At 40.2% G+C, this 23,319-nt stretch overlaps 1 protein-coding gene across 1 annotated transcript in view; it reads left to right on the top strand.

Moving 5' to 3' along the window:
* The window catches only part of uxs1 (UDP-glucuronate decarboxylase 1), a 48,265-nt gene that overhangs the window by 5,934 nt on the left and 19,012 nt on the right, over positions 1-23,319 (top strand). Inside the window, exons 6-7 of the mRNA XM_080019109.1 lie at positions 960-1,140; positions 14,576-14,680. Of these exons, the coding sequence (XP_079875235.1) occupies positions 960-1,140; positions 14,576-14,680 (286 nt within the window). The remainder of the gene's footprint in view (positions 1-959; positions 1,141-14,575; positions 14,681-23,319) is intronic.

Raw genomic sequence — 23,319 nt, 5'->3', positions numbered from 1 at the left:
TTGCAAATGTGTAAAAATATTTACTTCTTTTGAACTTGTAAATATTGCGTATCGTTTTGAGAAATTATTAGCCCCAGAAGCATCAAACTGCTTTATTGTAAATGTCGCCATCTCGAGCTTATGAAGCAATCTGTTTCCTTTTACTTAACTTTTGCATTGCTTTTTCTCTTCTTCTTCACTCATTTTCCTCCTCCCTGTTTACTGTTGCTCATTCAGCGGACAGCTCATCATCATTCTTGCTCATCCAAAAACATTTGAATTATATGGTTTTTTAATTGCGTTTTTTTTCTTTCTCAGCTTTCATTTTTTTCCGTCCCCTTTGGAGAAATTGCAGTTCGACATCAAGTCATATTTTATTTAAAGAATTGAATACGTTTATTTTCCCATACAGAGCTTTAACCTGATACTTTGAATGTTATTTACATTACTAACTTCATCCCACCATGCATACAAATCTGGTCCCTGAATTTGACTTTATTGCTCGCAATTTCTCTTAAAAATGTTTATATGGCTTACAAAAACACCATTTTGATCAAATACAGTTACAGACGATTTACAGGGGACTACATAAAAGATGATCAAACGGCACAAAGAAGTTAATACCCATTAAAGTCTCTTAATCAGTCATATTGTTTATCGCGAATGCATGTTACCCATGCATACCCATCCACCTCTTCAGACTACAACTGGACCCTACTTGCACTGACCCCTCTACCTCATAAGGATCTCTTTCCCCTTTACTTTCTAACTTACTTTCATAACAATAAAAAACTTGAATTCTACTAATGCTGCTTATTCCTAGAGAATGTTTAGCTGACTGTGATATACAGTGGTTTGATGCTGTGACAAAATATACCAATTGCATGTCGCTTTGCACGAAAGCGTCTGCTTCATGATGTCATGTAACTTAATGTTAATCCTTTTTAAAATTCTATATTTCTTGTTTGTTGTTTCACTAGATCACAGGTGGGGCAGGTTTTGTGGGTTCCCACCTGACTGACAAGCTGATGATGGATGGTCACGAAGTGACTGTGGTGGACAACTTCTTCACCGGGAGGAAGAGGAACGTTGAGCACTGGATCGGCCACGAGAACTTTGAGCTCATCAATCACGATGTGGTGGAGCCTCTTTATATTGAGGGTAAGGAGAAATTAAACCAAGGTGATATGCCATTGCCGTTGACAAAATAATAATAATAATAATAGATAAATAGAGCTGCAGGCAGCAATTCACGCCCCAGTTTAGTCGTATTAGGTATGTATTACACATTTCTGAGGTCCCGTAAAATAAATCTCTTTATATCAACACCATTTCCAAACTTCCTTCTTCTTAAATTTCAAATGTTAGACCAGTTGTACATAATCAAATGTGTTTTTCTTTGCCAAATAGAGTGGAGTGGTAATTTTGGAGGAATAATGACTGGATGTCAGATGATTGCTTTATTGAAAAGTTGGCCAAAACTATCTGGACAAAACAAAATATCCCAGTATTTCTAAAGATCGCAGGACATGTAATGTCTTTTGTAGTAGAAAAACGAGGCAATCTTCAGAAATTCAAAAAAACAAATTACAACTTAAACTAAGTTTTAATATTTATGAAGATCGCTTGATATGTTATATTTTTAGAGCAAAAACAAGGCCATCTTGAGGAAGGTTCTTTTTTTTAAAGACAGCGTGACATTTGTTATGTTTTTATGACAAAAGCAGGACCATCTTCAGGAAGGTCATTTGTGTGTGTGTGTGTGTGTGTGTGTGTGTGTGTGTGTGTGTGTGTGTGTGTGATATCTTCTGCCTATAAAGGCAGGAATCTCTGTATATCCTTCGACTATAATGTCCTTTGATTATCTCGACCATCATTCATCCGATCTACTTCACACTTGGAGGGTGTATTGCTGGGGACCCAAGGACTTGCAGTGTCCAATTTGGTGCAATTTGTACACGCGACACATGTAATAATCAATAAAATTTGAATAAGCAGCGAACAGCGAGCCAACAGGGGGACAGGGCGAGTTACAAAGAGTGCATGACTTTAACCGGCAGTTTCATCTTCCATTGTGGAAGGCAGGTCTGAATCATGGACATTTTGTCAAACTGACTCACTTAAATGTCTGAGAAACAGTGGCGTCACGAGAAATTCTTCATAGGGGTGGACAGATGGGACCACAGAAAATCTTGGGCTGGCACACCAAAACCTAAGATTGGGGGTGGGGTTGATACATCTCATATATATTTTGAATGGGCATGTACTAGTTAAGGTTAATGTTATAAACTAACTACAATACAAGGTGACATAACTAAATTGTCTGTAATTGAAGATAATCTTATGTTATAATGGTAAGAAATCTGGCTTTGACTGTGAAATAACATTTATTGTAGAATACCATTTCTCTGGAATTTGACTTACTATGGAAGGACGAATATAAATTTATAGAACCGCCTTCACAGAAGTGTGTTTTCCATGTTATTCTCCTCCCCGTCGGCACTCTTCAATGCCTCCTCCTTTTTTAAACGAAGCCGTCTGCGTTTGGCTTCAACCAGGGCTTGTCATTGTTTTAACTCTGTGATTCGTGTGGGAATAGAGCTGTACTCTCAGGGGCTGATATATGATGTCCCAGTGTTTGTGATACGAGTTGTGGACGGTGGTGTAGCGATCCAATGCATTCTCCTCTCTGCTCAGACAGTAAATAAATTGCTTGTATTTCGAAGTTTGTGTCTTATATTCCCTTGGGTGCCATGTAGCGCAATGATGAGGCAATGATGAACACGTGACCGTTTGGTGCCGTGTCGGGCATTGATGATGCAGTGACGACTGTGACCAATTACAGTTTTTCTGAGTTCTGGTGAAAGGCAGCCAGTGTTGCCAGGTCCGCCAATTTTTCTGCGGAATTGGGCTACTTTTGAAGTGTTGCTGTGGGTTGGATTTTTTGTCCGGTAGTTGGGTAGACCTATTTTGCATGCATGTGAGCTTACAGAGCTTGTGCGTAATCACTGGGTGTCATGACATTTCACTGCATATATGTACGACCGTATGTGTATGTATGTGACAAATAATCTCTTGAATTTGAACTTGAACTTGAACTTGTTACATCAATAATATCTTAAAATAAATATGCATATTTTAAATGAAATAATTAATTTATACCCAAAACCTACCAAACTGACTCCAGATCAGCACGTACACACATGGAGTTGGGACACGTCCACATACACAAACAGACATGTCCTCCGCCTGGCCGGCGCCCACCTGCCTCTTATCATGACACCCGAAAAATGGGCAAAATACGGGAGGCAATATGCAAAAAAAAAAAAAGAGAAATGATGATGGAAACAATGCTTTCTAATCATTAACATTAATTTATTTTCATAAATGTGGTGTCAATAGAAAAGAGAAACAACTAGAAATCAGTGTGGGTGAAGATGAGGCAGACTATAATGTATGTAGATGTATTCAACTTTTGGTCAGAAGTACATTAGCAATTAGTCCCATGTTGCATGACAATGATTTTGTGTAGTGGATGTTATCGAGCCTCAGTCTAAGGGGATTGTTGTATCTGGTAAGCAAATATCCAACCAACCAACTATTGGTATTTAGGCACTTTATCTACTGTTATCTGACATACTATCAGTTAGAACAAGGCATTCTTTAGTTTTGTTGGAATTTAAAAGTATTTGGATTTGGCTGGTTTGTCACACAGACTTGGCAACCCTGCACCCAGCATGACTATTCACACGAGTTACAATTTTCCGAGTTCCATGGAACGCATCATCCGCTCCTACAGTCTGTATGGTACGATTGCCTCAAATGCCCTAACTTAAGGAGGGACAGGAAGGAAGACGTTGGGTTGGATGTGAACAGAATGCGCTTGGCAAAAGAGATAGGCAAAAGAGATAAAAGCCCAAACGAAAAGCTGGGTGTTGTCTGAGGTTGTCTCGACCGAGCGCAAATCCTGCGAAGAAACCATTACAGACCGAAAGAGTCTCCACTGCGCATCTCCCGCTTTGCAAAAGCCCCCCCCAGAGCCACATTCTGCACATATATAACGAATTGCATGATGTCACAAAGTGCCCCGCTCCACAAACCTATCCTGCTCCGCCACCCGACGGGTTAGGGTTAGAACGTTTGCCTATCCGCAACTTCCGGAAGTTTTGCAATGGATTTTCACACATTCCTGCTCCAAATATAGATCAATCTGGATCAAACTTGGACCACAAGATGATTGAAACGCCCCGGATCCAACAACACCTCATACATGTCCACATTTGCTGTGGGATACTTTTAGCTGGAATGCCAAGGATCAAATTATAATGAATATAGCTGCAAGCATCAATACACCATGTCTAGATTAGTTGACCCCTCGTTACAGTCCAATGGACGAGTCTGCTTTGGCTCTCTATTATGTTTTATGGCTGCAGAAGTTAATTTTTTCCGGCCTGGTTACAGTGTATTTCTATGATTGGCCAGTCTTTGTGAATGGGTTTCCTACATTGAAACTAACGGCGGTTATCATTCTGAAGTACGGCTGCATGATTATGGCTAAATTGATAATCCCAGTTATTTTCCTCAATATTGTGATCACAACTATTTATCACAATTATTCATCCATTTTGGGGAACAACATTTTTTTACTACACTTTGTAAATCAACAGAAAACTGCCTTCACAATAATAATATTTTTTATAAACCTATAAATAAATACTCAAATGTACAAATCTTTGAATCCAAATAGGACTTTGTTCACATGATATTATGTGATCTGTGTATTCCGTCAACCTGTGCATGCGCGCAAGGATTTCTCCGTTGTAGCATACATCTGTGCGTGGCGCCATATTGGTGAGGTTGTGATTGTTGATCACAAACCTCTTCCTCAAAACTGACGCCGATCTGGACGAAACTCAAACGATGCCGCGTTGGAACTGCCCCGAACACATATCTTATATCTTTCCCACTGCACCAAAAACCCGGGAACACCCTCTAACATCTGGCACTTGTCATTAGTGAGAAAGGTTACACCCGGGTTTAAGTCCCGGCACAAATGACCCTGCAATACACACAGGTTTTTATCCGCTCCGGCTCCGATTGACTCTAATGGAAACCGGACACCCAGGTGGACACGCTAATTTTCAAACCTATACTGGCGCGACATGAAGTGCGTTGAAGTTACGAACGTTGAAGCATAAATAGACAGGAATATCCATGTGTCATTCGATCATTTCATATAAGTTTTATAATCCAAAATCAGAAGTTATTGAATTTTTTCCTGCATGGGAGACCACAGCAGAGGACCCCTATGCTCCCTGCCGGGCTCCGGGGGACTAACTATTTTTAGCTGGTTTACCTGGGTTAAAAAAACTAAAACCTGGTTATACCCGTTCATTTTGGTGTTAAAACGGTATAATTTATTTTGTCCATGTGTCCATCCATGACATCCATAAAGTTATTTTATTCTTTTATTTTTAATATATAATTTATTTTTTATTAATTTATTTTTTATCCACATCCATAAAGTTCTGACGTCAATTACATCTGCACGTACCGCCATCTGGTGAGGTCCCGATTGTTGACCAATCACTAGACTGCAATGCTATCATGTGATCTGTGTGCACTGTTTTTTACACATGTGCCCACGTCGCAGATTATTGACTAAAAAAAGATTAAAAAAAACAACAACAAAAAAAACAAAAACGTTTTTTACAAAATTATTCCACAATTATTGATCAAACTTGAACGACGGCATGTGGGAACTGCCCCGAACACACACTATTATAGTTTTCTGAGTTTCCATAATGCCGGGATCAGACTATACAAATTCAGACCAATTTTGACCTGATTTTGTCATTTTGTTTGTCGTTGAAATGACGAATGGGCGTCTTTACTCCGTGTAGTGTGACATAATCGGTGAGCACCGCGATGAGATGTCTAGCATGTCAGATTTCTTTGTGTTTTCCTGCCTAGTCTGACAACTCTTACGATGCGTTCCTTGACATTGACCATGACAAGAGTGCTCTCTGGTCCACATACCTGTATGCGAACATGGCGAAGAGAAGCGGAGGGAACCAAGTCCGTCTGGGAGGCGCAGGGACACAGTGAGGTGTAAACCAAAACAGATTTACATTGTATGTCCGTTGCTGACAGATTGTCCAAATGATATGATTTTCACTGGAACAGGTCCACAATCGCTTTTTCTTAAATTTCTCTTTATTTTCGGAAAACAAGATCGCCTAGCACACAAAAAAAATGTGCACAACTGTCAAAATGCAAACGAGCACCCAGAGAACCAGACTCATATAACATCGCATGATGTCACAAAGTGCCCAATTTCAGGCTGGACCCCTAATAATAACCTTTGTTTGTATCGCACCTTTCATATCCAACATGCTGCTCAAAGTGCTTAAAATAATTAAAAGGCAATCAAATTGTAATATTAATGATATGAATAATTATTATAATAAAGAAAAAAGCAATCAGGCAAAATGCATTTGATAAAAATAAATAAATATTATACACTATTTCTGTTTTGTGTCATGATTTTATCGTGGACATTCCTCAGTGAAGTGTTTTCAGTCATTGATTGTCTTTAATTATTTACTTTATTTACTGAATTATAAGTCTTGAACAGCTCCAAGAAATTTGCAGTGAATTCTCAAACTAGGGGGCTTCTCCATGTATTCCTCAATTGGATTTGCCCTTGACCTGTAGCAGACGCCACAGTGACAAATGCACTGGTACTTGTTTCATTACATTCAAATTGAACTAATAAATTCTCCAAGCAATTCTCAAATAATTCTTAAAATAATCCTCACATAACAGTAGTTTACTCCATTTTCAATAGATTTAACATGTCTTTCAATGTTCTTGAGACTTTCAGACTCTATTAAACATATTCCTTCAGTTTTCAAACAATAATAATGCAACATCTTTGGTTGTGTTTGCAGATTTGAAACCAAAAGAAAAGAAAGAAAGAAAGAAAAGATAGCAAAGAAATTAAATAGGAGACAACTATAGGTTGTTTACTCACGGCTTAAAATTATTTTTTCCAGGTTACAATTCCAGGAACATGAATGCGTTTCATTATATACGATTTTGCTGTTGTCTACTGTAGCTTCTATTAATACCTCCAATGAATTGGTCTGATGCAAGATGTAGTGCCTATGTCCCAATATGTGAGTTATATCATCCTATAAAAACATGTGTTAATGCTGCTTGTATAACCTCTGTAGACTGTAATGTGTAAATGCTGCTTCAAGGATGTTGTTGTCGATGCATAAAATTAGTGCATTCTGAGGAACACTTGAACACTATAGATCATTTCCCATTCTCCTGATTATTTCCATTTAAACCTCACTTTATTTTTTATTTAAATAGCACTTACTATCCTTTCAGGGCTTTTCAGACTCTGAAAAATGATAGCCTTTGAAATCCCACACCTCTGCTTCTCAAAAAATGAAAGGTAGTTTTGCAAGAAATTCTAATCGAGTACATATCACTATTATGATTACGAGTGCATTCCCGTTCAAAATATAAGACTTTCTAAGACATTTAAGCAGGCCAGTTTAAAAATTTGATCGAATCCTGTGTTCCACAACGAGATGAAGATGAAACTGGCCGCTGAAGTCATACACCGGGGAAAGACACTCATTTACCCCTTTTCAAGGCATTTTGGTTCAGTGCCAGTGACAAATCTGGAACCAGTTCTTCGTGTTTCACCAGCCAAAGAACCGGCTCTGGAACCTGGAAACTGGTTCCAGAGCAACACCACTTGCTTACTGGACCGGAACCAAGAACCGCTTGGGGCGGGGACAAGCATGCCTGAGTAAAACATTGTGACCGCCATTTTTTTTTACCGCTTCAGCAGTACGGAATTCATGGATGTAAAATCTGGTCTGTGGAGCTTCAAGTGGACAAATTAAGTGGACATATTGTAAAATATATAATTTTATTGAGTTGGAGTGCACTTTTTCTTTAAATTATTAGAATGCACAAGCTGCAAGCCTGCGGGGCTGGCAGTCCACGGAGCGAGGGGGCTCCAGGCTCCGCGCACTGCTTGAGTTTGAACCTGCTCCACCCCCGGTTTTCAGCTTTCCCAACTAAATTGTCTCGGTTTTCACCACAATTAAGATAATAATAATATTATACTTGTTTTCAGTGCTTACATAGGCGTTTAACATGTTCTATCCCATTCATTACAGAACCCCCAAAAAAAAAGGCAACACGAAACAAAAGCGATGATGATAATAAGAATAATAATAATCATAATAATAATTGTCCCCCATCCTGATAAAAAGGCAAAGACGTATGCAGACGTCTACAGTGACGTAATGACGTGGCTCTCAGACCCGTTTTTCTCGTGGAAAAGCAAACCGATTCTTAAAAGGTTCGCAAGTTGAACCATCTGCGAACCGGCACTAGCATTATCCCAGAACCAGCAACAGGTTCACGTTGGTGGAAAAGGGGTATTTGTGACTCCCCTTTGCCCCTTCTGGCTCGCTGTTCACTGTTAATTGAAAGCTTATTAATATTTCACGTGTTGCGTGTCCAAATTGCACCAAATTTGACACTGCACGTCCTTGGGTCCCCAGGATCAAGTGAATTAATTTCAGCTGATACAATGTCACCTTTAAAGCATGGTCATACCTTCAATCAGTGCACTCAATTGTATATACACCACCTAAGTCACATAGGAACGGTTGGGAGTAAATTCACAACAATTTGATTCATGACTCAAAATTGCAAGTTACGTTTGTTAAATGAATTCACTCATTCATTCAACCTTTCTTTGTTCTTGAAAATCATTGAGGGCATGCCCTCATTTACAATGATGATGAGAGTACATCAGAATAAAAATTGCATCTGAATAAATTGTTAAATAGACAAAAAAAAACAACCAATGAGAGAACAAACACAAACAACAACGGAACACGATCAAACGCTGTTAAAAACAGTAACATTCAAGAGTGGAGCAGTTTGCAATCATGGACCAAAATTGACCCATAGGTATAACTGTGTCCAGTTTCAATGTGTGTAAACTGTTCCAAGTCTGTGCAGCACAGAAATTAATAGCAGTTTTCCAAATTTACTGTTTGCATACCGGACTTTGAGCCTTCTCAGAGCCTTACCAATTATTTGAGCGCGTTGAATTATGATTATAGGTCCAGTTTAATAATGAGGTGATATATGATGGCAACTTGCTGTTATGGCTTTATAAACAAACAAACAAACAAATAAATAAATAAATTAATTAATTAATAAAAAACAATGCCTGTCGTGTCTTACTGTTAAAAACGTCCACCCAACCTTTTCATGTAAGATGCAGTGAGTAGTGGAATAACTGTCACCTGTAATAAATCTTAGGGGGATCAGTAAACTGAATCTAGGGATTTAGTTGCGCGCTCACGTTACAACATGCAGAACTATGAGTGAATCGCCTCCAAATGTATGCCAGGTAATACATGCTGCGTCATCCACAACTGCCCAAAAAATCCGTACGTCATCATCATCAATCACTTGTGAAAAGTTTCTGACTTTTCCCGTCACCGTCGCGACTGCTGAGGGCTCATTCTCCAAAGTAAAACAAATTTAAAAACTATCTTAGTAGCACAATGGGACAGGATACTGGAGTGGATTGGCCATGTTATCAATTGAAAATGACCGGGCACAGAAGTTGGACATTGGCCGCATTGTGGATGACTTCACAGAGCGCAAGGCTCGCTGAGTGCCCTTCAAATAGTGGTGAGTACATGGTGAAGCGATGGCCTCAGTACCAATTTTTGTAAACATTCTCGCTATTAATAATTAACAGTAGGTAGGTAGCCTACCTGTCCCTGATACTGATTAGTCGAAGGGGGTCCCAAAATTACATGATCACTGTGACAGCGATCACAACCTGTCAGTGGTGCTGTGTGTGTATGCTGTCATGCAAGATTTGTGCTGCGCAGGCAGGCATGCATTGTAGTGTATTTTGAAAGAAGCTCTCCTTTACATAAAGACATGTCCACCATAAATGGATACAGAAAAGGCACAAATTGGTGCATAAGAATTGACCAGAATGCAGGAAATGAAGTATTTGACATTCAAAATTTCCTGGGGGAGGACACCCTAAGAGGCTAAGAGCCCTGAAGGCCCACTTTCTTCTGATGCGCTGTTTGCTGTTTATTGAAAGTTTATTAATACTACACATGTCACATGTCCAAATTGCACCAAATTAAACACTGCACATCCTTGCGTCCCCAGAAGTGACAGATTGGCCATCTGGCATTTGTGCAAATGCCATAAGTAGAGTAGCCTGAGTAGACTGCACCTTATTCAACACTGCATATCCTTGGGTCCCCAGCAATACACCTGCCACGTGTGAAGTAGATCAATGAATGGTTGTCGAGATAATGGAAGGACACATTCAGACAGACGGACAAAATTGTAAAGCCATGATTACATGGAATTTGCTCCTGTCAAACAAGCACCTTTTGCAATAAGGTAATGGCTTGTTTTTGTTTGATGGCTTGTTTTTCTACAGATACACACCTTATAAAACTAGTCATGTGTCAGAGGCAAGCTCATTACTAGGGTAGAGGGAGGGACAGACACAAGCAATTCAGCAAATTATCTGCGGTGGTGACATCTGGTGAGAATCGCCTTAATAAATAAATTAAGCTGAAGGTCCGCCCCCTCGTTGGATCCACTGCATGACACCAAATAGCGTATTTTAACATATATAGTTTCTGTGATTATTTAACCCATAGAGGTTTACAAATAATTTGAATACTGATTTGTGGGTGACCTTAATCATCATATACAGGGAGTCGTAGCCACTGACTTCTCGACTGAATTCTCCTCCATATATGGATGGAAAGTCCTGTTTTCAGTTTCCTGTGTGGTCGTTTGAACAAAAGTGTGTTCCTTCATGGCTCGACCTCAGGCAGTCCTCATGGGCACCCCAATTCCTCCAGTTGTCATGTTTTATTCAGTGCACGTAGGGCGCAGCTTTGATATGTCCAGTGAGTGGCTGTTAAACCCAGTCTGATGATTTGGTCTCCTACTGAGATTACTGCGCCATGTTGTCATCCCTAAGGTGTAGGGGAAGATCAGAGGGGAATGAGGATCTCTCTAATAACAGATCATTTTTCTGTTGTGTGCATTAGGAGTAACTGAGCTGAGAGCAAATTAAATACGAAGCAGGGGTTCTCAATCAAGAAAGATGGATGACTGTTTGAAGGATATCATTAATAATTGATACATCCCACTTTGCACTTTGAAATTTGTTACTCTGTTTTAGGTTATGACAGCAAGTGATTTGTAGGGATAATTTAAATGTTTTTTTATGAGTTAAATCAGATAATATACTACTTTATTTAAGCAGCACTATGTAACTTTTTGTATTTGGGGTTTGGCGCCCCCACAGTTTCTGAGTGCAATTGCACTTTTACACCACTGTCGTAGAACTCGGTCCAGTGTCGAAAATTATTTATTTTACCGGACAAATTTGGACTTTACTGGTCATGTTTCAGTACATCTAGGTTACAGCACCCCCTTGCACAGACCTCGCCGCTTCCCCGAGCCGCAGGGAGAGAGGGCGCAGGGGCAGCCACCACCAGCTGCTACCAGTGTACTGTATTACCAGATGTGCTCGGCCTGGCAGATCGGCTTGCATGTGTGAGTTAGAGGGTGAAACAAACCCCGTGGCGCAATGACAGTGTGAGGGCCAGCGCACACCGGCTGAGGTGCGGGTGCCAGGGGCACCACTGGTCCATCTTGTCGGAGGCGTGGAGCAACTACCTTACCCATTATTACCGGACATTGTGTTCGCCAAGTTTATAATTTATCAGGTTTCTTTTTTGGATTTTTTTTTTTTAACACATTATACCAGGCAGCAAAACAGCAATTACCGGAGCCAAACATCAAGCGAGTGACGTATCACACACTTTTCCCACAGTTTGAAACCCAAACATAGAAGTTGCATAGTGTAAGAACTGGTATTCGGGGTGGTGGGTGGCAATAAAAGAGGTGCCATTCTCCATATTACAAGACAGTGTACCATCTAAATGGTTATTTTAAGGTGAAAAAGTTACAACGTGTTGCTTTAATCCCCAGGGGGGGGGGGGGATTCAGGAAATGCTAAGAAGCTTGAGAACAAATCTAAACAGATCACAATGATGGAAAATTATTTGAATCCCACATTATTGGGTTTTTTTCATAGTTGCTGTTAATATGTCCCTTTATTTCTGCTAGGCCTCGAGACTGGAGAAAACTGTGTTCTGTTAAGACACAATCGCACACAGCACGGAACCCCTATTTGACGATATCACAGCCTGTGCCCTGTTTCACCCCACAGACCACTTATTTGTAAAGTAACTTATTTCATGTACCTGTAACATGTATATACTTCTAAAGGCTAGTGGGAACTGTTTTCTCTCACTGACATTGTCTTAGTGTTCATATTTTTACCCACTCTATAAAATTAAAGACACTTTATAAGATACCACTTTGACTGGACCACTATGGGAATACTTACAATACTTATGGAAATAATTCACAAAAGGGACCAGCTAACGCAAACCATTCCTAAAAAAATCGTAGCAAAAAAGTGGTTGCGGAAAAAGAAGGGAGGTGGAAAGAAAGGAAAGAAAGCTATATAGTGCTGAGGTTTAAAGAGTGAGGAATCAACAAGTGAAGGCTATGAGAAGAGATTCACTGATGGAGAAGGACAATAATCAGAGATGGAATGGCTGTAATAGGTAGGTCACAGGGTCAAGTGATTACATGCTGCCAAAATAAAGTCATGTCAAAAAAGAGAAAACTGGAGGACAGACGGAACTAAAAATGGATGAAAGAAGGTGAGGCATTCTCATTTAAAGAGGGACTGGCTATATTTTAGTTTAAAATTTTGTTCACTCTGAAGTGGAAAAATTGCACATCAAGGACAGTGAGCTTTGACTTGCGACCCCAGAGCCTCTTTGTTGATGCAGTCATGATTTTGGAGACCCCAGTTGGCTGATACACCTGTAATTTGGAAGCCAAGTTTTTAGCCTCTTCAGAGTTTGTTGGTTCATGTTGCTTTTAATAACTTACAGGCCTCAAGACTAACTTTTAAAAGTGGTTGCCAGATGGGCAACCAGGCATCAACTTTTGGTTGTCAAAACTGAAAATATGGTTGCCATTTTTGGTCACCTTATATTTTTGAGTAATTAGTATCTCTAGGCAGTTATATGTCAGCTTAATAATGAAAATGTGACATGAAAGAATGTTTAAAAGCGTTATTACAGTAAGCAAACAAAATTCTTTGTAGTTAGTGTTTTATCTCATACTTACTGAATTTGAATCTTCTGAGGGGAAGAAACATGAGTCAAGACAGACGAGAGCTGTGACACTAACTCCTTTGGTCACACTTGGCCTGATCACACTTAGCCTGTCTCTGTCTCTCTTCCATCCACATGTACTGTATGTCACCACACAGAGAATAAGAATCTCAACAGTCCTGTTTGTCCCCTCATTGTTAACAATGGTAAATTCTGATTAGCATCTTACCAGTTAAAACTAGCTCTCCAACAGATGAGGTCTAAGCCTTGCTCATTATTAATGCTGTCTGTCTACAAAGACAGAAGTGGTTATTGTAACAGCTATATTGTGACAAATTTTGACTAGAAAAAAAAAACTAAAACTGAAGATAGTTCCAGGATATTTTTGTTTTATTTTAGTTTGTTTTGTAAGTACACAATATTGTTAGTTAGTTTTTGTTGTCTAATTTTAACCGAAATGTGTTTTCACACCTAGTTTTAGTTTTGAGTTTAGATTTAGTTAACGGTACAGGGATGCAAAAACGTTTGGTGAAAAAAGTTCTGAAATATAAAGTCCACTTGTTGATCGATCGTGGAGGGCGTTATTTACTTGGACGGAGAAAAAAAACAAAAACATTTAAATGCTGACTGTATCACTGTAAATCCCTGACCGTAATAACCTTGCTCTACTGCCGTCCATTGTGATTGACTCTTTGGCTGACAGCGCTGTCAGCAGCCCGGCAGGAGAGACACTCTGTGGTGCATTGTTTTATAACTGAACTATGAGCAGGACACACACTTTTACTTTCTCTGATTGTGGATATCTGATGTTTCACATCACAGATGACGAAGAAAGGCATTAAAACGTGAACAGGTGCTGGTGCGCACTTGAATAAACATACCAACGCACGTGCAGCTTTCTGGTTCTGACTGCAACGGAAACTTTTAAATGTCACTAATGCAACAAATGTATTTATTTTGGGGTGCACGTTTTGCTGTTTTCTGTCCCTATTTTTAATGTTAGAAAGAGGCTGCCAAAGGGGACAACCAGAGGCCACAAAATGGTTGCCAATTGACCCAATCTAATTGCTGAAGGCAACCGTTACTGTCGAGCCCTGACATATCAAAATGCAAATTTGCTGACCTCTTTAGTAGCGCTTAAAAGACATACTGCTTATTGGCAATCGATCTGATTTGATTTACCATTGCAGATGCATTTATAAGTGTGAGTACTTTTTCATGTTGGGCTTATTATGCCCGCTACCCCTATATATTGCTGTATACATTTGTGTGTACTTTCTCATCAACAGTGGATCAAATCTATCACCTAGCATCTCCAGCCTCTCCACCAAACTACATGTATAACCCCATCAAGACCCTGAAGACCAACACTATAGGCACTCTGAACATGCTCGGTGAGTCACCCATCCGATTTGTAAAGTGGCTGATTATATATCCTGTGAATACAGTTACATTAGCCTCTTTGGTTTTTTTTTTCTGCTTGACATTATCATTATTATAACACACTTGGCCTGATCACACTTAGCGGTGTCCATCTCTCTCTTACACCACATGTATATGGTCACTACATAGACAATAAGAATCTCGGCAGTCCAGTTTGTCCCCTCATTGTTATCAATGTTAAATTCTGATTAGCATCTTTCCATTTAAAACTAGCTCTCCAACAGATAAGGTCGAAGCCATGCTCATTACATTTGCCCTTTTTTTTGTTTATTATCATTAACTTCCCCACAATCTAGCTCCTTAAAATGCAAACAATTTTCTTTCTCTGAAAAGCTTGTTAGAGGAAGGTTACTGGTTATGTCATGTTACAGCGTTGACTTAAGACAGGGACTTGAACTTGTGGTGTCCCAGGAGAGAACAGGGCTTTTAAGCACAGTTCATGGACACAGCAATATATCCCTTCCGTCTATCAACATGGTTACTAAGACACTGTGTGACACTGGATGACACTGGATAGATAAAAATGGCTACAAAATAATGATCTATTACCAATACCACCTGATTGACACAAAGCCTATTCACAAAATTCCACAGCAAAACATCCATTGCGCTAAATGGTAGACACTTTCTGATAAATTGTCATGGGAAGCTGAATGTGTTCTGAGTATCACAACATTTGCACCCATTTCCTAAAATATTGAAGGCAGAGGGGATGATGGGAAACCTTACTATTATTTAGCATTGACAACTGGTGGGGAATGCCATACGTGCACGTTTCCTCGGACATGATGAGGCCTTGTTCTCAAATAGATGTTCGGCCTTGCAGACAAAAGGATGATCATTTTAACACCAATAACTTTGTTTGAAAGCCCATGATTTTTCATAAATATGCATACATCTTTCATATGCATTTTCATTAATCTACTCTTTTTCAAGTCTAACATTGATAAAGGACTGCACGATTATGGCTAAAATGAAAATATATATATTTTTTCTCAATATTGTGATCATGGTTATTTATCCTTTTTGGGGAGCACAATTCATTTATTGCACTTTATAGAAAAAATAATAATATGGTGGAGGGATGGTAGCTCAGGCGGTAGAGCTGGTGGTCTAGTGATCTAAAGGTTGCTGGTTCGAGCCCAGGCTCCTCCTGCTAGCATGCTGTAGTGTCCTTGAGCAAGACACTTAATCCCTAATTGCTCCTGATGGCTGCGTCCGTCGGTGTTTGAACAATTGTAAGTCGCTTTGGATAAAAGCATCTCCTAAATGAAATGTAATGTAATGTCTTCTTAGGGCTAAATGACATTTTACTAAAAAAATAAAATAAAAGTGCCACCACATGCCACCAAATAAAAATAATTGATCCCAAACAAGAAGTTCAGTTAATTTCACTTGAAGGTTTTTTGCAAGGAGAAAAAAAAAAAAGCCTACCCCCCCACACTACTACTGAGCGACAATTATTTATTTATAATATAAGTTTTATATTTATTTAACTCTGATAATTTGTAAAACAGACAAGTGTAGAGCAGTGTAGGCATAAATGTAGACTCCAATACGCATTTATGCTCGTGTGTGTGTGTGTGTGTGTGTGTGTGTGTGTGTGTGTGTGTGTGTGTGTGTGTGTGTGTGTGTGTGTGTGTGTGTGTGTGTGTGTGTGTGTGTGTGTGTGTGTGTGTGTGTGTGTGTGTGCAGATTATTTCCCACATGGATTATTGCGATCAGACTAAATACAAGGGCAAATTGCACTCAGCTGCAAAACTTTATGGCTGTGTTTGCGCTGGCATAACATTAGTGCCATATCATTTGTGAATCGGACGCTAAGATGGCACAGATCGTGGACAAATTGAAATAAAAAAACATCCCTGGTCACAATTTATAATTGTGCAGGCCAATATCGACATTGCAATTAATATACGAGTAATTGTGCAGCCCTACATTGTTATTTTCACAATAATTTTAGGGAACTTCACAGGGAACTGAATTGATATGTTGTAATATCTCTCAATTGATTCGATATTCAAGAGTTTTTCATGGCAGACTGGAAACCTCAGAAAATAAGGGGTGTGGTAGAATCACTCAGAAAACAAGTGCTCTGTGCTTCCTGTAGCTTCGCACCCTAGCAGTTCCTGTACTTTGTGTTGTTTTGAAGCTAAACAAAGTAGCTGCAAACAAAAGGCAATGTAGAGGTTCTTGCGTCCAGAATCAAAATTAGGCAGTGTCCTGGGTTGCTTGCTGACCCTCAGTGAATTTGTGGTCCCTTGGAGAAGTCCTTTAATCAATTAATAAAGTAATCTTGAAAAAAACCTGATCCTTTAAATGACTTTCTGACAGTTGGTAACTTTTCTCCAAGAAAGCTGGGGTTCATTGTAAAAAACACATAGAATAGCTAAAGTGCCTGTCAATCCAAAACTTAAGCCCAGACTGCGAGTCGTCACATCTAGAGCAGTTCAGCAGAGCAGGGTGAGTACCGAGTCTCTTATTATTTAATGGCCTTCTAATGGTGTCCCTAAAAAAAATTGTCTTGTCAGTAGGGCTGAATGATTAATCAAATTCAAACCGACGTTGCAATTTAATAGACCGCAATTTTCAAATCGCAAAGGCTGCAACTAATTGGGAAAAAAAAAAGAGGGGGGAGGGGGGTATTTTTATGTTACACAATCTAACCAATAGGGCTGTCCGGGGGGGGAGTTCGGAGAGGGAGCAATCTGTCTCCCTCTCGGACAGTACCTGATGCCTCTGTCAGCGATGAGTATACCTGCGATGGAGTGCCCGCAATCGGCACACAAGAACAGTGTATTTTTATTTTACTTTACATCTCCTGATGGTAGGAAACACCTGTATAGTCACAGAGCCTCTTCCAGAACACTGCGTCTGTATGGGTTTTTTTTGTCCCTGAGCACATGGAGCGCCACTCCTTGTATGTTGACGTATGTAGGCAATATTTTTATAAAAATAATTTTCTGCTGAGACACTGCATATTGTTTTCAATTGTTAATTTTCAGATTTGAACAATCACAAGGCTTGAAGTTAAATCAATCAGTCAATATTCTACTGTGATTGAAGGGTTTTCTTTTTTCAATTCAATAGTAAAATAAAGATAGGTTATTCATATCAATTCATGCATCAATATTCATCTAATTTCATCATAACATGTAGGTCTGGTCCATAGGAAAGAGAAGTTTCTATGGTGACTGTGTCCAATGTTGTGTTGGTCATACTATAGAATTATTTTTTGCTTGTGTTTAGTGAATAATACTGAAGATAAAGGACTTACTAAATTGCAATATAGGTCTAAAAAAATTGCAATTTGATTATTTTCCCAAATTGTTCAGCCCTACATGTCAGTATAAATAGTCACTTCTCTGGAACTAATCATTCAAGATTGGAAACTACTTGTTGTCTTCAGGTTAGAAAAAAAATGATCTAATGGTAACACATATAAATTAAAACATCCTGGCAGATCCACAGACAACCCTTAATAACTGTAAATAAATATAAAGTGATAAGATGATCATTTTTAAAAAGCAATCAATCTATTCATGAAATCAGTCACATATATAAATGTTGATCTTAATCTTCTTAAGGTTTTGCAGGCTTTTTTTTTTTAATTGAAAAGGCAATGTGTCTAATGTATTTCTCTAATGGTTGCATTGCAGAAAATGGTGAATAATTGCTGGATTTAAAAAACCCACTGCAGTAATACATATATATATATATATATATATAGGTATGTCAGCCACAACATTAAACCACCTGCTTAATATTGTGTAGCTCCCCCTCATGCTGCCAAAACCGCTCTGACCCATCCAGGCATGGACTTCACAAGACCTTTGAAGGAGTCCTGTGGTATCTGGCACCAGGACATTAACAGCAGATCCTTTAAGTCCTGTAAGTTGTGAGGTGGGGCCCCCATGGATCTGGCTTGTTGTTCCAGCAAATCCCACAGATGCTCGATCTGAGATCTGGGGAATTTGGAGGCCAAGTCAACACCTTGAACTCTTTGTCATGTCTCTCAAACGGTTCCTGAACATTTTTTTCAGTGTGGCAGGGCGCATTATCCTGCTGAAAAGAGCCACTTCCATCAGATAATACCGTTGCCATGAAGGGGTGTACTTGGTCTTTTGCACTTGGTCTGCAACAATTGGTAGTACGTGTCAAAGTAACATCCACATGAATGGAAGTTTCCTAGCAGTACATTGCCCAGAGCATAACACTGCCTCCGCCGGCTTTCCTTCTTCCCATAGTGCATCCTGGTGCCATCTCTTGCCCAGGTAAACAACGTGCACGCCATCAACATGATGTAAAAGAAAACTTGATTCATCAGAAGAGGCCACTTTCTTTCATTGCTCCATGGTCCAGTCCTGACACTCACATGCCCATTGTAGGCGCTTTTGGCGGTGGACAGGAGTCAGCATGGGCACTCTGAACAATTTACGGCTACGCAGCCCCTTACACAGCAAGCTGCAATGAATTGTGCATTCAAACACCTTTCTATCATAGCCAGCATGAATTTTTTCTGCTATGGTGGCTTTTATGGGATCTGACCAGATGGGTGAGCCTTTGCTCCCCACGCGCATTAATGAGCCTTGGGCGCCCATGACCCTGTCACCTGTTCACTGGTTGTCCTTTCTTGGACCACTTTTGGTAGGAACTAACCCCCACTGCATACCCTTCCACCCTTCCTTTTCATGACCTTGGCTGAAGGGGGGGGGGGTAGCTCAGGCAGTAGAGCTGGTGGTCTAGTGATCTAAAGGTTGCTGGTTCGATCCCAGGCTCCTCCTGCTAGCATGCTGTAGTGTCCTTGAGCAAGACACTTAACCCCTAATTGCTCCTGATGGCTGCGTCCGTCGGTGATTGAACAATTGTAAGTCGCTTTGGATAAAAGCGTCTGCTAAATGTAATGTAATGTAACTGTATTTGGCTATTATTTTATTTAAGCCTGTTTTTGTGGAAGACTTCAGTTCTTTGTGTTATTTTATTACTTCCCTTTTTTGGGTTTTATAGCAAATACCTTGAATATTGGTGCTTTAGTTGAACATGTAATCGGTTTTTTGTCATGTGGGGATTAATAATTAACCACAACAACAGCCAGCCAAACTCCATTCAATAAGGACATGTGACTCAGGAAGTTAGCATCCTTGCTCTCAGGTTCAGTGACTTTCACAGTGCTGTCACATTGTTGTCATTAAAAAAGAGTGAAACTATAAAGAAAAGGAAAATTCACAAATTACTGTTTTTTTTACAGTACCACTGTGTACAAACCTAACCTACTATCATTATGATAGGGGCTATAAACAAATACATTTCGATAGAAATAAACAAATATTCTGATGTAGTGAAACATATAGGGCAAAATTTACAGCAATATACTTGGGATCCAGCTTGTGCTACTGCAAATCCCATTCACTGTATGATATCTGCTAGCAAATGGAAAATTTACAAATACTAGGGTGTCAAACATCATCTGTCATAAATACTCTTCAATATATTACTCTAAGCATAATTTTTAATAGAATAAGCTGACAGCCATTGCTTTCTTAAGCTTAACAAGCCAGGGTTGAAAAGGATTGCTCCTGGTGTTTCCGCACGGCTAGCAAACCAAATGACAGGAGACTACTACCTACTTCCTGTTTGCAACACATAAGAGAAGTCCAACAGATAGCGCCATTCCACATGAATCAAAGCAGAGGACAGAACACTTCCCGCCTGGCATCGTTAGATGTCACCACTAACATCAGCGAAGGGTTACCTCAAGATTCAGTCCTCTTAGGAAGGAGAAGAAGACAGGTCAGAGACAGGTCTTAGGTAGCTCTTAGAGGTGCCTTGAGAAGGCCACTCATTGCAGAACAGCGGACTTTCTTTCAAGAGCTATTGTCTGTAGTTTGCATATCTCTGCACGTCTCATTCCACTTGCATCTGCTCTGCAGAGTTGGCAAGTACTCATGTCTCCAGCAGATCCAGAAATCATTAGCTAAGGTTTCTACCTACCCCCATTGGCTCTTGTAGAGGTCTTCCTTTGTGGAGAGACCTAGGAGAGCAGATACACCAGATTACTGTGGCGAGTAGAAGTAGGCAAGTAGAATTGCAAGATTTGGGAGGAAAGGTGAGTCTGGATTGGAAGAGACCGGCACCAATGGTCTTGCATTGATGATTGCTGACACTTCAGCCAGGAGGGTGCAAAGGACTTCTTTAGTAAGTGGAGTGACTTCCCCTGTAGCAACATTGAGTCCAGTATTCTACGTGAAATGCCAATCAAGTATCCCCCCACCCCATATGTGAAGCGTGAGGAGGATTGAAATCCCATGCCCAGCCCTGCTGACTTAAGTACCTCTGGGTAGTTGACTGCTTACTAGAGTCCTTCTCCACCTTCAGCCCAGATTAAATTTGTCAAGCAATCGGATGTAAGTGGTTTTGCTGGTTGACAAATTGTAGAAAACCTGCATATATACAGCTGAAGGTGTCCATATACCTTCACTTTAATATGTACCGCTCGGGTACTCATGCATGTAAAGAGTATTTCCCAAAGCTCATTTGAGCTGGGCCTCCTGTTGTACGCCGAGTGAGTAGTGTCCAAGGACCCAATACCTCCAAGCCTACATACAGTGGGGCAAAAAAGTATTTAGTCAGCCACCAATTGTGCAAGTTCTCCCACTTAAAAAGATGAGAGAGGCCTGTTATTTTCATCATAGGTATACCCCAACTATGAGAGACAAAATGAGAAAAAAAAATCCAGAAAATCACATTGTCTGATTTTTAAAGAATTTATTTGCAAATTATGATGGAAAATAAGTATTTGGTCAATAACAAAAGTTCATCTCAATACTTTGTTATATACCCTTTGTTTGCAATGACAGAGGTCAAACGTTTTCTGTAAGTCTTCACAAGGTTTTCACACACTGTTGCTGGTATTTTGGCCCATTCCTCCATGCAGATCTCCTCTAGAGCAGTGATGTTTTGGGGCTGTCGCTCGGCAACACGGACTTTCAACTCCCTCCAAAGATTTTCTATGGGGTTGAGATCTGGAGAGTGGCTAGGCCACTCCAGGACCTTGAAATGCTTCTTACGAAGCCACTCCTTTGTTGCCCGGGCGGTGTGTTTGGGATCATTTTCATGCTGAAAGACCCAGCCACGTTTCAACCCCAATGCCCTTGCTGATGGAAGGAGGTTCTGGTGTCCTTTGGCAGCTCTTTGGTCTTGGCCATAGTGGAGTTTGGAGTGTGACTGTTTGAGGTTGTGGACAGGTGTCTTTTATACTGATAACGAGTTCAAACAGGTGCCATTACTACAGGTAACGAGTGGAGGACAGAGGAGCCTCTTAAAGAAAAAGTTACAGGTCTGTGAAAGCCAGAAATCTTGCTTGTTTGTAGGTGACCAAATACTTATTTTACCGAGGAATTTACCAATGAATTCATTAAAAATCCTACAATGTGATTTCCTGGATTCTTTCCCTCCTTTCTGTCTCTCATAGTCGAAGTGTACCTATGATGAAAATTACAGGCCTCTCTCATCTTTTTAAGTGGGAGAACTTGCACAATTGGTGGCTGACTTAATACTTCTTTGCCCCACTGTATGTAAGAAGAGTCTGACCTGAATGATCGAGTCACATGAATAAGAAGTGCCACAGCTCTAAGAAGACAGACCCAAGTGGAGAAATGTTGGAAGCGCTCAAAGAAAAGTTGTCTCTGTGTTGTTTGAGTGATAAGACTTCTGTGTGTTTAGCCCCAAGAAGAGAGTGGGGTATGTGCGTGAGATATGAAGATTCTTCAGGTCTTGAAGCGAAGTCCTTCATATTTTTCACTCCTTTAGCTTTTCCTCTGGAAGAAGAGTTTCCCAGTCACAACAGTCAATGGACAATTCCTGCAATAGCGCCCTTCCCGGTATGGTCACTGGTTCCACAAGACCGAGAGGGTCAAAAGGGCTGTTCACCGTGGCCAAACCTCCACGTCGAGTGAATGTTTTTTTTTTTCTTCTGCGGAGACTTTGAAGGTGAACGTGTCAGACTCCACAGGACAGTCCAAGGCTTCTATGCATTGGTAACGCTTCATCAGTCAAGGAAAGATCCTTTAGCCTTTGGCCAGGTGTTCAGCAGGCAAGGCTTTTATCATGCAAGCACTGTTTGAAGCGATTTTGTGCAGCTTCAGGTTCGACTGAGCTAGACACGCTTGAGCTTGTTTCAACAGATCGAAGGCCTTGGACTTTGTGGGCTGAGAGACGAGCCCATCATCCACGTTAAAGTGACGTGTATTTTGTCGATACTCATTCTCCCGTTCCGGAGCAGCACGTCATAGTCTGTAGATGGCGATGGCAGGAGAAGGACTTCCCAAAGTTGTGCACACACATCCGATATTCAACGATATCCTTTGTCATATAATTGTCCATACCATAAAAACCATAGGTAATTCCCATGGTCCTTTCTCACTACAAAACAATAAAGCATCTGCTGAATGTCAGCTGTTATCGCTACAGGTTCTTCCTGAATAGGATCGGCACTCCAAAGAGAGAGTCATTCAAATCTAGGCCGCTTAACTGAATGTTGTTGAGGGACATACCACCATGCTGTGCACTGGAGTCAAAGACCACCCTAATC

Source organism: Zeus faber (genome assembly GCF_960531495.2).
Source record: "Zeus faber genome assembly, chromosome: 18".
NCBI lineage: Eukaryota > Metazoa > Chordata > Actinopteri > Zeiformes > Zeidae > Zeus > Zeus faber.
This window is presented reverse-complemented; position numbering and strand designations above follow the sequence as displayed.